Raw genomic sequence first — 15,746 nt, 5'->3', positions numbered from 1 at the left:
CAGCTTGGAGGTGACATGTGGCTTCTAACGACCCTGCTCCTTTGGGGTAAGTTAGGCTCAGGGAGACTTGTCGGGGGAGTTGGCTCTGACCATGGCGATCAAGACGTTACGTCATTGTTTGGTTAGCCTAAGAACTCAAGTCTAAAGACAGCTGTATCAAGGATCCAATCATTTATTGGTGCTTATTTCCAAAGGATGGGAAGGGGATCCTCTGGTGGCATTAAACCTGCAAGCTTCCATCAGAATAAAGAGGGTATCATGAATACCCATCCCTGGTATGGTGATGGTGAGTCTCTCAAGAGACTTCAGCTGGGTCCTCAAAGTCGATGTGAGCTCTTCCCAATTCTCCCTTCGTCACCAGTATCTTCTAGTCCCCAACTGACATCTGTGTCTCTGGTCTCTTGCAGTTCCAGGCGGTGGACAAGTGGGTGAGTGGGCTCTCGATCAATTTCTCATCTGCTGCTTCCCTGCTTTCAAAGGGTGGCTTCCATTAACCTGGAGGGAGGAGCACAGGGGGAAGACAAGCAAGAGAAAGATTTCTTAGTGACCGTCTCTGTATTTAGAGGGGGTTTTCTACAAAAGGTTTTCTGAGTGAGCCCTGGCTGCTGAACTAAATCCCTAGATCAGCGGCTCTCAACCTTCCTGAAGCTGCGACCATTTAATATAGTTCCTCATGTTTGGTGACCCCCAACCATAACATTATTGTCATTGCTACTTCATAACTGTAACTTTGCTACTGTTATGAACTGTAATGTAAACATCTGTGTTCTCCGATGGTCTTAGGCAACTCCTGTGAAAAGGTCATTTTGACCTCCAAAGGGGTTGTGGCCCACAGGTAGAGAACCACTAGCCTAGTGAGCTCAGAAAAGCAGATAATTGTGGGAACCTGTCCGACTGGTTTTTCTAGCCCCCCCACCACCCAACTTGTCTCTTTTATAAGAAAGCAGAGATAGGTGGTTCTCCTCAGACGGAAAGGCTTCACGGGCTTGAGCCTCAGTTTCCCCCCAAAGACAGCCTAGCACTGAGTGTAGAGAATCTGGTTCAAGGCAGTTTGCTCTGGTTTAAAACTCCACTTTCTTAAACACCAATGATTTCATCACTAGCTACCAAATCCTAACACCTGTACTGGGATCAAATAACTCCAAAGGCTCCCATTGCAGAGCGGGGCTTTTACGGACCGGCTGGCTTCCTGGGATTCCTCTTGCTAAGTTTTTCAAACTGACTTACATATACTTTCGCCTTGTGCAAGCGATACTTTACCAATCCCTCCCAGTCCTTGCGTTAGCTCCACTTAGGATCTTCTCCATTCTTCTTCTTTTTCCTACAGTCAGTGACAGGAAGGCTGTGATCACCTTGCAGCCTCCCTGGGTCAGCATTTTCCAGGAGGAAAATGTCACTTTATGGTGTGAGGGGCCCCACCTGCCTGGAGACAGTTCCACACAGTGGCTTCTGAACAACACAGTCCTTCAGGTCTCCACGCGTAGTTACAGGATCACGGAGGCCACTTTCAAGGACAGTGGTGAATACAGGTGCCAGACCGGTCTCTCAATGCCAAGTGACCCTGTACAGTTGGAAATCCACACAGGTAAACATGGCACGGGGCAGGAGGGCTGGGGATCCCAAGGTCTTCTTTTGTGCGGGTGCCAGAATGCTGTCTGTCTGTCTGTCTGTCTGTCTCCCTTTCTCTCTGAGAGTGTATGTGAGACTTTATATGAGTGAACGTATCAGCTCTAAGGACCTACTAGGTCCAATCAAGTCAGTATAATTAAAACATTACATCAAGATCATACGTACTCCTAGCGCTCTAGATTGGACCAGTTTTGGGTACAATGTCTCAAGAAAAATTTCAGGCTCTTGTGTTTTATCTTTGTCAAAAATTTATGGCAACACATCTTTAATTTCCTCAATGGCAGCTCTCTTGTGTGTTTTTCATTGTATCGTTCTGATTGTGTATAGTGGCTTCACATTGTGGTTTTAATTTATAATTTTTTTGGTGACTGTGGTATTGACCTCTTTTAGTGTGTTTATTACTTGTCTTTATAAAGTACCTGATTAGCCTTTTGGCCAATGTTTTTTTTTCTTTTAAAATGGTATTGCATTTTAGGTGTGTGTGTGTGTGTGTGTGTGTGTGTGTGTGTGTGTGTATCTGTATGCCATGTGTGCAAGGACCTACCCTTGATGGTCAGAAGAGGGTGCTGGACCTCCTAGAACTGGAGTCATTAGCAGTAGCAGGACTAAGTTCTGGGAACTGAACTCAGGTCTTCTAGACCAGTGGTTTTCAACCTCCCTAAAGCTGCGACTTTTTAATACAGTTCCTCATGTTGTGGTAACCCCAGACCGTAACATTATTTCCATTGCTACTTCATAACAGTAATTTTGCTACTGTTATGAATCATATTGTAAATAATTTTTTTTGGAGATAGAGGTTTGCCAAAGGGGTTGTGACCCACAGGTTGAGAATCACGGTTCTAAAAGAATAACAAGCACTCTTTCTTTCTTTCTTTCTTTCTTTTTCAAGCACTCTTTCTTAACTGCTGATCCTGTTAAGAAATCTCTCTAGCTCCTTCTCCCAAAGCCATTGGCTCATCGGAACTCTTTATATATTCTGGGTTCCTCAAGTGTTGGTAATTTCTTTGTGGCTTGCCTCCCCCCACAAAAGAAACAGAAGTTCTTGACTGTCATCTAATATACCAGGCTTTCTGCTTCCTGCTCCCTCTATCCTATTTATAAAATGTTTTGCCATGGTTGTGCAACAGTGGGGACTCCATTGAGGTTATGCTGATGCTCAGTCACCTTCCGTCTGTCTGGGGATGCTAAGACACTAAGACACTGTCTGTTTGGCATGGCAGGAAGATAGAAAGAAGGCCATCTAGGGAATAAAGGTGGCAAACTTCCAAGATGACCGGCTTCTTCCTCACCCCCCTGATCTGAGACAAAAGCCTGGCAGCTTAAAAAAAATAGGCCTGGAGAGCTTTATTTATTTGTTTAGTTATTTTCTTCCAAAATTTGGGTCCAAAAAAACAAAACAAAACAAAAAAACAACAAAAAAACAAAATTTGGGTCCTCTGCTGATGGACCAGCCTAGGAATTCAACAGAATCTGTAGATATTTACGTAACAATTGTGGACCAGTCAGTCACCATCCCTAAATCAGGGAAGAAAGACTCACCAAAGACTTAAAAAAAAAAAAAAACCCTAGCCATTGAGAAGAGACTAGATTTATTTTATTTTGTTTTGTTTTATTTTGAGACAGGGTTTCTCTGTGTAGGCCTGGCTGTCCTATAATTCATTCTGTAGACCAGGCTGGCCTTGAACTCACAGAGATCCACCTGCCCCAGCCTCCTGAGTGTTAGGACTAACGGTGTATGCCACCACTGCCTAGAGATGAGATTTTTCAGTTCTCAGCCCAACCTTGTTTGGAGAGGATCTCTGTGTACTTGCTGTGTGTGCAGAGGTCTCTGTGTGCTTGCTGTGTGTGCATAGGGTCTCTGTGTGCTTGCTGTGTGTGCATAGGGTCTCTGTGTGCTTGCTGTATGTGCATAGGGTCTCTCTGTCCTTGCTGTGTGTGCATAGGGTCTCTCTGTGCTTTCTGTGTGTGCAGAGGTCTCTGTGCGCTTGCTGTGTGTGCATAGGATCTCTGTGTGCCTGCTGTGTGTGCAGAGGTCTCTGTGTGCTTGTGTGTGCGAGGTCTCTGTGCGCTTGTGTGTGCAGAGGTCTCTGTGTGCTTATGTGTGCAGAGGTCTCTGTGTGCTTGTGTGTGCAGAGGTCTCTGTGTGCTTGTGTGTGCAGAGGTCTCTGTGTGCTTGTGTGTGCAGAGGTCTCTGTGCACTTGCTGTGTGTGCAGAGGTCTCTGTGTGCTTGCTGTGTGTGCAGAGGTCTCTGTGTGCCTGCTGTGTGTGCAGAGGTCTCTGTGTGCTTGCTGTATGTGCAGAGGTCTCTGTGTGCTTGTGTGTGTGCAGTCATCTCTGTGTGCCTGCTGTGTGTGCAGAGGTCTCTGTGTGCTTGCTGTATGTGCAGAGGTCTCTGTGTGCTTGTGTGTGTGCAGTCATCTCTGTGTGCCTGCTGTGTGTGAAGAGGTCTCTGTGTGCTTGCTGTGTGTGCAGAGGTCTCTGTGTGCCTGCTGTATGTGCAGAGGTCTCTGTGTGCTTGTGTGTGTGCAGTCATCTCTGTGTGCCTGCTGTGTGTGCAGAGGTCTCTGTGTGCTTGCTGTGTGTGCACAGGTCTCTGTGTGCTTGTGTGTGTGCAGAGGTCTCTGTGTACTTGTGTGTGTGCAGAGGTCTCTGTGTGCTTGCTGTATGTGCAGAGGTCTCTGTGTGCTTGTGTGTGTGCAGTCATCTCTGTGTGCCTGCTGTGTGTGCAGAGGTCTCTGTGTGCTTGCTGTGTGTGCACAGGTCTCTGTGTGCTTGTGTGTGTGCAGAGGTCTCTGTGTACTTGTGTGTGTGCAGAGGTCTCTGTGTGCTTGCTGTATGTGCAGAGGTCTCTGTGTGCTTGTGTGTGTGCAGTCATCTCTGTGTGCCTGCTGTGTGTGCAGAGGTCTCTGTGTGCTTGCTGTGTGTGCACAGGTCTCTGTGTGCTTGTGTGTGTGCAGAGGTCTCTGTGTACTTGTGTGTGTGCAGAGGTCTCTGTGTGCTTGCTGTATGTGCAGAGGTCTCTGTGTGCTTGTGTGTGTGCAGTCATCTCTGTGTGCCTGCTGTGTGTGCAGAGGTCTCTGTGCGCTTGCTGTGTGTGCATAGGATCTCTGTGTGCCTGCTGTGTGTGCAGAGGTCTCTGTGTACTTGTGTGTGTGCAGAGGTGTCTGTGCGCTTGTGTGTGTGCAGATGTCTCTGTGTGTGCTTGTGTGTGTGCAGAAGTCTCTGTGTGCCTGTTGTGTGTGCAGAGGTCTCTGTGTGCTTGCTGTATGTGCAGAGGTCTCTGTGTGCTTGTGTGTGTGCAGTCATCTCTGTGTGCCTGCTGTGTGTGAAGAGGTCTCTGTGTGCTTGCTGTGTGTGCAGAGGTCTCTGTGTACCTGCTGTATGTGCAGAGGTCTCTGTGTGCTTGTGTGTGTGCAGTCATCTCTGTGTGCCTGCTGTGTATGCAGAGGTCTCTGTGTGCTTGCTGTGTGAGCATAGGATCTCTGTGTGCCTGCTGTGTGTGCAGAGGTCTCTGTGTGCTTGTGTGTGCGGAGGTCTCTGTGTGCTTGTGTGTGTGCAGAGGTCTCTGTGTGCTTGTGTGTGCAGAGGTCTCTGTGTGCTTGTGTGTGCAGAGGTCCTTGTGTGCTTGCTGTGTGTGCAGAGGTCCCTGTGTGCTTGTGTGTGCAGAGGTCTCTGTGTGCTTGTGTGTGCAGAGGTCTCTGTGTGCTTGCTGTGTGTGCAGAGGTCTCTGTGCACTTGCTGTGTGTGCAGAGGTCTCTGTGTGCTTGTGTGTGTGCAGAAGTCTCTGTGTGCCTGTTGTGTGTGCAGAGGTCTCTGTGTGGCTGCTGTTTGTGCAGAGGTTTCTGTGCGCTTGTGTGTGTGCAGAAGTCTCTGTGCGCTTGTGTGTGTGCAGATGTCTCTGTGCGCTTGTGTGTGTGCAGAGGTCTCTGTGTGCCTGCTGTGTGTGCAGAGGTCTCTGTGTGCTTGTGTGTGCAGAGGTCTCTGTGTACTTGTGCGTGTGCAGAGGTTTCTGTGTGCTTGTGTGTGTGCAGGGGTCTCTGTGTACTTGTGTGTGTGCAGAGGTCTCTGTGTACTTGTGTGTGTGCAGAGGTCTCTGTGTGCTTGTGTGTGTGCAGAGGTCTCTGTGTACTTGTGTGTGTGCAGAGGTCTCTGTGTGCTTGTGTGTGTGCAGGGGTCTCTGTGTACTTGTGTGTGTGCAGAGGTGTCTGTGCGCTTGTGTGTGTGCAGAGGTCTCTGTGTACTTGTGTGTGTGCAGTGGTCTCTGTGCGCTTGTGTGTGTGCAGAGGTCTCTGTGCGCTTGTGTGTGTGTGCAGAGGTCTCTGTGTGCTTGTGTGTGTGCAGAGGTCTCTGTGTACTTGTGTGTGTGCAGAGGTCTCTGTGTACTTGTGTGTGTGCAGAGGTCTCTGTGTACTTGTGTGTTTGCAGAGGTCTCTGTGCGCTTGTGTGTGCAGAGGTCTCTGTGCGCTTCTGTGTGTGCAGAGGTCTCTGTGTACTTGTGTGTGTGCAGAGGTCTCTGTGCGCTTGTGTGTGCAGAGGTCTCTGTGTGCTTGTGTGTGTGCAGAGGTCTCTGTGTACTTGTGTGTGTGCAGAGGTCTCTGTGTGCTTGTGTGTGTGCAGAGGTCTCTGTGCGCTTGTGTGTGCAGAGGTCTCTGTGCGCTTGTGTGTGCAGAGGTCTCTGTGTACTTGTGTGTGTGCAGAGGTCTCTGTGTGCTTGTGTGTGTGCAGAGGTCTCTGTGCGCTTGTGTGTGCAGAGGTCTCTGTGTACTTGTGTGTGTGCAGAGGTCTCTGTGTGCTTGTGTGTGTGCAGAGGTCTCTGTGCGCTTGTGTGTGCAGAGGTCTCTGTGTGCTTGCTGTATGTGCAGAGGTCTCTGTGTGCCTGCTGTGTGTGCAGAGGTCTCTGTGTGCTTGTGTGTGTGCAGAAGTCTCTGTGTGCCTGCTGTGTGTGCAGAGGTCTCTGTGTGCCTGCTGTGTGTGCAGAGGTTTCTGTGTGCTTGTGTGTGTGCAGAGGTCTCTGTGTGCCTGCTGTGTGTGCAGAGGTCTCTGTGTGCTTGTGTGTGTGCAGAGGTCTCTGTGTACTTGTGTGTGTGCAGAGGTCTCTGTGTGCTTGCTGTGTGTGCAGAGGTCTCTGTGTGCTTGTGTGTGCAGATGTTTCTGTGTGCTTGCTGTGTGTGCAGAGGTCTCTGTGTGCCTGCTGTGTGTGCAGAGGTCTCTGTGTGCTTGCTGTGTGTGCATAGGATCTCTGTGTGCCTGCTGTGTGTGCAGAGGTCTCTGTGTGCCTGCTGTGTGTGCATCTCCTTACCTCTGATAGTACCTCTTTCTCACCAGCTAATGCTGTCTGCTGTATTCAGGAATTTCCCTGCTGCCATCTGTTTCACTCAAGACTTTTTCTTGCTTTTTAAATCTTTGACTGGCAGAGAAAAAAAAAAAACAGCAGAGACCCTAGGACCAAGAAAATGCTGCTGGTTGGGTCCAGGTTCTAGTCATGGAACTCAGAATGAGGCTAACTTTCCTACTCAGAGGCAGTGAAGATAAGGGGTGACGTTAGAACTAGATATTAGTAAGCTCGGTGTCTATATATCATATGACACAGCTAAAAGCTGTATCTATTGTGTTTTGATATGAAATACCCCATTCAGGGCTAAAAAACTACATTTTTCCTCCTACGTGGACTCTACCAAAACCATAAGTAAACAAATGTACATTTGGGTAGAGTGTAGCATAAGGAAAGAGAAGAGAAGGGTAAGGTCAGATGAGGAGGAAGGACAGAACACAGGTAAGGGACATGTCCATGAAAGAGGACAGAAAGCTAATTACTTTCCTGGGTCTATCTCTGTCGTGGATTTTTCAGTTTTGGTGATAGATAAGAGCATGGAAATATATTCCACAGTGACAGTATAGAACCCTGAGATGAAGGCCGACAGCCTTCACTCTGGATGTGATTTTAGCTATGCAAAAGTCCACTGAGATATACAGACCTCGAGTCTGGCTAATTTCAGTGTGCAATTTTCTCATATTCATGTTTTGATCTTTTCATATGGAGATAGATCAAAATCTACTGTGTTTCAGACATAAAGCCAAGACATCTGTTTGTCTGGGCAGTGTGGGATTGAGTTTTGGGTCTTACTTGCATTTAGAAGGAACGTGGCAGTTTTTGAGACCAGAGACTCTGTCCCACTTGGCAGAGGACCGAGTCCACAGACCCTGCTCCGCATGGCAGTGACCGCACCCTTGCTCTCCGTAGATGAGTTCTGGAGAGTGGAAGGCCCACTTTCCCTGAACGCCTCATCTTCACTAACAGACACGTCAGCGGTTACAACATATTCCTTTTCTAGCGCAGCATAACAAAGCATCACAAAGCTAAAGCCCTGAACACACAGAACAATCACGGTTCAGGTTCCACAGCCTCTCTGTAGTCAGGGTGTTGACTGGACTGTGTTCCTTTGGGTCCTTCAGATTCACAAAGTCGTTGGCAGAATTCAGTTCCTTGCGGTTACAGGACTGGTGTCCTCGTTTTCTAATTAACTGTCCACCGGTGGGGGTGGGGAGGCAAGCTCAGCTCCCAGAGGCCCTTGGCATGTAACCTCACGTCACAGCAGCTTAGTGCTTCAAGGCCACCAGGAGCGTCCCTCTCCAGCCTGCTAAGAATAAAGCCATATATAGCAAATGTGTGTCTGGCCTTTGTCATATTCTCTTGACTTTAGAAGCTGGACATAAGGGCACAACACATTCAAGGGGTTTTGTATGCATGAATCATTGGGGTCATCTAAGAATTCTGTCTTCCATGCAAAGTAAACTTTGTCCCAGCCAGTTTCTCAGTGCTGAGAAGGGGTAGTGTGCACAGCTGCTGGAGAAGATGATGGGGGAGTGGGTAGTGTGCAGAGCTGCTGCAGAGGATGATAGGAGAGTGGGTAGTGTGCAGAGCTGCTGGGAAAGGGTGCTGGGGTGGGTAGTGTGCAGAGCTGCTGCAGAGGATGATGGGGGAGTGGGTAGTGTGCAGAGCTGCTGCAGAGGATGATGGGGGAGTGGGTAGTGTGCAGAGCTGCTGCAGAGGATGATGGGGGAGTGGGTAGTGTGCAGAGCTGCTGGGAGAGGGTGCTGGGGTGGGTAGTGTGCACAGCTGCTGCAGAGGATGATGGGGGAGTGGGTAGTGTGCAGAGCTGCTGCAGAGGATGATGGGGGAGTGGGTAGTGTGCAGAGCTGCTGCAGAGGATGATGGGGGAGTGGGTAGTATGCAGAGCTGCTGGGAGAGGGTGCTGGGGTGGGTAGTGTGCACAGCTGCTGCAGAGGATGATGGGGGAGTGGGTAGTGTGCACAGCTGCTGCAGAGGATGGGGGAGTGGGTAGTGTGCAGAGCTGCTGCAGAGGATGATGGGGAAGAGGGTAGTGTGCACAGCTGCTGGAGAGGATGATGGGGGACTGGGTAGTGTGCACAGCTGCTGGGAAAGGTCATTTTTCTTTCTACCAAAGCAGAAGAGATTTGAAAGCGCGACTAAGGTGTGGGCCACAGCAGAGACTGAAGTTGGAATGTTGCAATAGTGTAAGATATAAAAGTCTCCAGGGCCAAGACTCGGCCTCCTTGTTCTTCCCCTGTGCTTGCAACCACTGTGGTCCTCCCTTTTCAGAATTGCTGCTACTCCAGGCCTCCCACAGAGTCCTCACAGAAGGAGAACCTCTGGCCTTGCGATGTCATGGATGGAAGAATAAGCTGGTGTACAATGTGATTTTCTATCAAAATGGAAAATCCTTTAACTTTTCTCGAGGTTCTGAGGTCAAAATTCTGAAAACCAACCTGAGTCACAATGGCATCTACCACTGCTCAGGAATGGGAAGAAACCTCCGCTTCGAGTCTGCCAGAATGGCTGTCACTGTGAAAGGTATCCGGTCTAGATGAGAGTCCCAGCCAAAAGGACCAGAGAAACCTCAATTTACAAAGGAGGAAACTGAGTTCCAGGGAAGCAAATGGCTTCCCCGAAGGCCACCCAGTGACCACCTTCTGGGCCGCACCAGAACTGAGGTCTCCGAGTCCCCATCCATTGCTCTTTTCAGCACCCCCAATGGCCCATCAGTGATCACAGGGGCACATGTCAAAGTCAGGGGACAGCGGCCTATATACTTCGTCTATTTATTTTAGCTGCTAAGGCCTGAGACTCACTCACTCAGGGTAGCCAGAGTTGCTAGAAAACACTCCAGTTAAAGCTCATGAAATTTTCATAGAAATTTCCTAGAAGCCAGAAAGACATTAGGAATTGCTTTTGCTTTCCATTTGTGTGTCTGGGATCATGTAACCTCTGAACTCACTTCTCCTTAAGCTTCTGCAAACCAAACAGTTTTCTCTGTCCAATTTGCACACGGTCTTTGTTTCAACTCTTTCCATGGCTTGCCATCTTAGTGTTCAAACTAAGGCAAGGTATTCCTATGTGAAAAACAGTTCATTTCTGTGGGGGAAGAAATTACTGTCCCAGCTTCTCATTTGAAGAGCACAGGTAATGAGTGACTTAGCTGGCAGGTGCGTGTTAGTGATGACTCTGGGTTCCTGCCAGTGTAGTCCATGTTTCCTAGTAGACAGAGCCCCCCCCCCCCCCCACACACACACTGGCAACCAGTCGGGTCTACTAGAAATATGACTCTCTGTTGGGGCGAGATTCACAAAGGGGAGTCTTTTGGAGGCACTGACACTGAACGGGACATTCTGCCCCCCATGACTTTCTCTTTAGAACTGTTTGCAGTTCCAGTGCTGAGAGCATCCTTGTCTTCTCCCTTCCTGGAGGGGAGTCCGGTCACCCTGAGTTGTGAGACAAAGTTGCTCGTACAGAGTCCTGGCTTGCGGCTTTACTTCTCCTTCTACGTGGGCAGCAAGATCCTGGAGGATAGGAATACATCCTCAGAGTACCACATACCAAGTGCCGGAAGCGAAGATTCTGGGTTGTACTGGTGTGAGGTAGCCACAGAGGACGGCAGTGTCCTTAAGCACAGTCCTGAGCTGGAGCTTAGAACAATTGGTGAGTGTGCGGGAAGTGGGGGTCTCTTTCTTCCCGTGGGGCTGACGGGGAAGGGGAACACTTCACACTTCACGAGCAGAGCGCCATGTGTCAGAACTGCACCGTTTCCCTCCCGCCTTCCCTGAATTTCCTTCTTTCTTTTCCTGTCTGTCACTTTCCCTTTCTTTATTCTCCTTCTTTCCTTCATCCCATTCTTCCTTCTGTCTGTTTCGTTCATCTTTTGTCTCTCCTCCCTTTGCTCTCTCTCAACTTCCCTTTGCTCCCCCCCCCCAATTCACCCACTGCAGACGACATTAGGGGTGTCTCTGTGAGGGTTTCTAGCGCTGTGATGAAACACCATGACCAAAAGCAAGCTGGGGAGGAGAGGGTTTGTTTGACTTACATTTATAGAGCACTGCGTATCAGAGAAGGAAGTCAGGACAGGAACTCAGGGCAGCAAGCTAGAGGCAGGAACTGATGCAGAGGCCGTGGATGAGCGCTGCTTACTGGCTTGCTCCTCGTGGCTTGCTCAGCCTGCCTTATTTTTCTTTCTTTTGCTTTTTGTCTTTTGTTTTTTTTTGAGTCAGAGTTTCTCTCAACCTGCTTTTTTTGTAGCATCCAGGACCACCAGAGCAGGGATGGCACCACCCATAATGGATTGGGCCCTCCCCCATCAATCACTAATTGAGAAAATGCAGTTGAGCTGGATCTTATGGAGGTATTTTCTCAGTTGAGGGTCCCTCCTTTCAGATAACTCTAGCTTGTGACAAGTTGACGTAAAACTAGCCAGGACACAGGTGTGGGCTTTGATGATGGATTCCCATGATGGCTTTACAGTTTGCCTTCATGGACAACACACTCTCCTGACTGTATCTGACTGAGTTGGAGGGTTCATGAGTTCCAGAACCAAGGCTCTGGCAGGGAGGACTCTTGAAACCTGCTTTAAGCATCAAAGATACAGAAATAGCAGCTGTCTCTGAAGTTAAGGACAGTGTAATATTCCCGAGGAGCTTGGTCCACCTGAAGGGCCCATCTGGAATGGCTGCAAATTTCTTGTCCCCTGAACTTATTTCTGGGGGACAGACAGCCTTCCTCAGTCTCTTAAACAACTTGACTGGATCACTCCAATGTCAAAGGATTTTTTCTTTCAGGTCACCCACCGTCATCTGCCCCTGACTGGTTTCACATCCTTTTCTCTCTGGCAATGGGAATAATGCTTTTGGTGGACACAGTTCTCTGTGTGAAAATACATAAAATGTTGCCAAGAAGGAAAAACTACAATGTAGAAGTCCGTTTGGTTTCTGATGAGGAGAAGAAAGAAACTTCCGCTTAGCAAGTTAGAAGCGATTATGTGTCTGAAGAAAGAGACCTTGCGAGGCAGACCACACCACAAGAGCCGCGCAGCTCAGTGGGCGACCGTGGACCTGGACAGCTGACTCCCTCCCTCCCTGTGCCAGCGCTGGGCACAAACTTCCAAAAGAGGACTGACATTCAGACTGTGGGACCCTGGCGCATGGCGCTCAAATAAAGCAAACGTACAAACTGACTCTAGTGGAGACAAACTTGGTAATCAGACTTTTGAAGGCAGACCTACTCTAAAGGAGTCTTGCGAAATATGGAGCCCTGTCATAGCGGGGTTCTGTTGTATGCACGTGATGTTGTGCCTTACAGTGAGGAGGAATGGGAATGGGAGGAAGTGACTCTCACAGGGAAAACAACCTCACAGCCCCTGTGAACAGGAACCAGCTCTGAGGACTCCAGTCTGAGGAGTTGGGAGTTAGAGCAGGCACAACTCCTCCCCAGAAGGGAGAGCTGCGCCTCCCCTCACAGGGTGGGTGCTTTCAGGGAAAGGCGTCCCCGGGACAACCTGTGCGTTAGAGGAGCAGACACAGATATCACAGCCTAGGGTGAAGCTGGGTTAAGGCCAGTCACCAGGACACATCATCAAAATTTGTGTTCTTGCTGGGCGGTGGTGGCGCACGCCTTTAATCCCAGCATTGGGGGGGGGGGGGAGGGCAGAGGCAGGTGGATCTCTGTGAGTTCGAAGCCAGCCTTGTTTACAAGAGCTAGTTCCAGGACAGGCTTCAAAGCTACAGGGCCCCACCCCCAAGTTTGTGTTCTCTTCCTCACTGTCTCCCTTCTTGCATCCTGCCCATATTTGCTATCACACCCCCCACAGGAGCAAGATCGGCAGTGTCCCGAGGTTGGACTCATCCATCTAACCTCCCTTGGGTGCAGGTAGCCCCTCATGCGAGCAGCCTTTCCCGGCAGCCTACACATGGGGCTGTGGCATGAAGGTTTGGGGTGAGATGAGTGACCATCTGACAAGCAATCGCCACTCTCTTGTGACCCCACAGGGCTGCTTTAGTGTTCTCCTTCCTGTACCGCCTGGAAGCTGGAGCCTAGAATAGGGTTGGAACACTGGAAGGAATACCTTTTGGAAGGCACAGCTCACATGTGTATGCCTCCAGCGTACTCTGACCATAGGAAGACTGAATCCTAGAAACAAGGAATAGATCCTGTCTCCACTTACGCTCACTCTAAGGACCCACTGAAGGTCTTGGTGCTGCTCATCTCTAGAATTCTGGACTCTGCTGGGCTAGGGCTCCTGGTCCTCAGAGAGCGTGTGGCATAGCATGAGTCTCATCCGGTGAGAGCCATTAGTGGAAATCAAGGGGACTTTGAGGCTTATAGCCAGGGACCAATAGGCGTAAGAGGCACGGGGATAATAGTCCTTGGTCCCTGGAAGAGATACACTCTGTTGCAGAATACACGCAGAAATTGTCAGTGTGAAAAACAGTCTTGGAGCTGGAGAGATGATGGCTCAGGGGTTAAGAGCGTTTTCTGTTCTTCCACAAGACCTGAATTCAATTTCTGTGCCTGCTTGTAACTGCAGCTCCAGGGAGTTCAGTGCCCTCTTCTGGCCTCTTCCAGGAACTTACATATGCATGGCTTTCAGATCAAAAACAATTAAAAAAAAAAAAATCTTTTTTTTTTTTTTTTTTTTTTTTTGGTTTTTCGAGACAGGGTTTCTCTGTGGTTTTGGAGCCTGTCCTGGAACTAGCTGTTGTAGACTAGGCTGGTCTCGAACTCACAAAAAAAAATCTTAAAACAACAAAACAAGCCATGCGATGGTGGCGCACGCCTTTAATCCCAGCACTCGGGAGGCAGAGGCAGGCGGATCCCTATGAGTTCGAGACCAGCCTGGTCTACAGAGCTAGTTCCAGGACAGGCTCCAAATCCACAGAAAAACCCTGTCTCGAAAAATAAAAACAACAACAACAACAACAACAACAAAAAACCCAACAAAACAAGCTGGCCATGGTGGTGCACACCTTTAATCCCAGCACTCAGGAGGCAGAGACAGGCAGATCTCTATGAGTTCGAGGCTAGCCTGGTCTACAGGAGTCCATGACAGTCAGGACTACACAGAGAAACCCTGTCTCAACCAAACAAAAAACAAACAAAACAAACCCAAAACACCACAGCTCTTACCTCAAAGGGAATAAGATACACATCATGTAAAAAAATAATACAAATAACTCTTTACAAAATTAAAGATGGCTCAGCACCTAAAGAGCACACACCGCTAGTCTTAATTTTCTACTGCTCTGAAGAGACACCATGACCAAGGCAACTTACAAAAGAAAGGATTTAATTGGGGCTTGCTTACAGTTTCAGATGGTGAGGCCATGCCATCGTGGCAGAGAGCATGGCAGCAGACAGGCAGTGTACATCTTACTGGCAAACTGGAGGCAGAGAGAGAGAAGAGAGAGAGGGAGAGGGAAGGAAGGAGAGAGGGAAGGAGGGGGAGAGACAACCATTTAGTTTAATGACAACAAAAATAAGAAAAAATAAAGGAAAAATGATAATATCAAAAAAATATTCACGCTGGGCGATGGTGGTGCACGCCTTTAATCCCAGCACTCAGGAGGCAGAGGCAGGCGGATCTCTGTGAGTTCGAGACCAGCCTGGTCTACAGAGCTAGTTCCAGGACAGGCTCCAAAGCCACAGAGAAACCCTGTCTCAAAAAAATAAATAAATAAATAAATAATTCACATCTGACACCATCTGGCACCAGAAAGATAGCCTGATATTCTTGAATGGTGCATTCAATAGCTTGCCATATCAGCGGTTTTGTACATGTTTATAAAGCAAACTATCCTTCTCTAACTGGGCAAGGGAACATCTTTGCTTCTGATTGCGGTTTGGGAACTACATGTTACTGTCGAGGGGTCTGGATCAAGGTGTTTTTTCTGTCAACTAAAGAATTAAAAGGCAAATCTCTAGCACAACAGAGGATGGCAAGGAGAATCTCAGATATAGCTGCAGAAGCAAAGGAGGAAAACCATTTTTATTAAAGGGGAGGAAACTCACACACAGACCACACAGACCACCCACCAGCACAGCTACACACACACACCAACAAGGCAGCTAGGGCTCACACAAAGACCTCCTATAAAGCAGAGGGGGCACTTCCTCTCCTGGAGGACTAGGGGTTTTCAGGGTCTTCGATGGGAAGGGGGTCCCCTTTCTCTTTTTAGGGTTGCTCAGTTCAGACAAAGAAAGGGAAGCTGATATAAGTCCACAGCCTTGGGTAAATACATCCAGGCTTACCTGAACAGCATGTGGTGGTGGTGGTGATGCTGGAGGTGGAGGTGATGGTGGTGGTGGTGGTGATGTAGGAGGTGGTGATGATGGTGGAGGTGGTGGTGGAGGTGGAGGTGGTGGTGATGGTGGAGGTGGTGGTGGAGGTGGTGGTGATGATGGTGGTGGAGGTGGTGGTGACGGTGGAGGTGGAGGTGGTGGTGATGGTGGAGGTGGTGGTGGTGGTGGAGGTGGTGGAGGTGGTGGTGGTGGTGGAGGTGGTGGAGGTGGTGGTGATGGTGGAGGTGGTGGTGATGGTGGAGGTGGTGGAGGTGGTGATGATGGTGGAGGTGATGGTGGAGGTGGTGGTGATGGTGGAGGTGGTGGTGATGGTGGAGGTGGAGGTGGTGGAGGTGGTGGAGGTGGAGGTTCTGGTGCAACTACTGCAGGAGAGAAAGCCTGCGAGCCTTTTGTCTCAGGTTGCCAGGTCTTCATCTCTGGTCAGAGGGATGAAAAGGAAGCCAGAATTTCCCTCGTTTTGCTTTTGCTTTT

At 49.1% G+C, this 15,746-nt stretch overlaps 1 protein-coding gene across 1 annotated transcript; it reads left to right on the top strand.

Annotated features, from left to right (window-relative positions):
• Positions 1-11,992, top strand: LOC121450949 (high affinity immunoglobulin gamma Fc receptor I-like). The gene is made up of 6 exons (XM_041656363.1): positions 1-46; positions 408-428; positions 1,328-1,585; positions 9,252-9,503; positions 10,344-10,628; positions 11,759-11,992. Exons 1-6 carry the CDS (start codon positions 16-18, stop codon positions 11,938-11,940), a joined length of 1,029 nt encoding a protein of 342 aa, XP_041512297.1. The 5' UTR covers positions 1-15; the 3' UTR covers positions 11,941-11,992.
• The last annotated feature ends 3,754 nt before the right edge of the window (positions 11,993-15,746 follow it).

The sequence above is a fragment of the Microtus oregoni genome, unplaced genomic scaffold (assembly GCF_018167655.1).
Source record: "Microtus oregoni isolate MIOR12 unplaced genomic scaffold, Mior012 000007F_ref0000211, whole genome shotgun sequence".
In the NCBI taxonomy this organism is placed as follows: Eukaryota; Metazoa; Chordata; class Mammalia; order Rodentia; family Cricetidae; genus Microtus; species Microtus oregoni.
The sequence above is the reverse complement of the archived record's forward strand: the minus strand, read 5'-3'. Positions and strand labels throughout refer to the sequence as shown.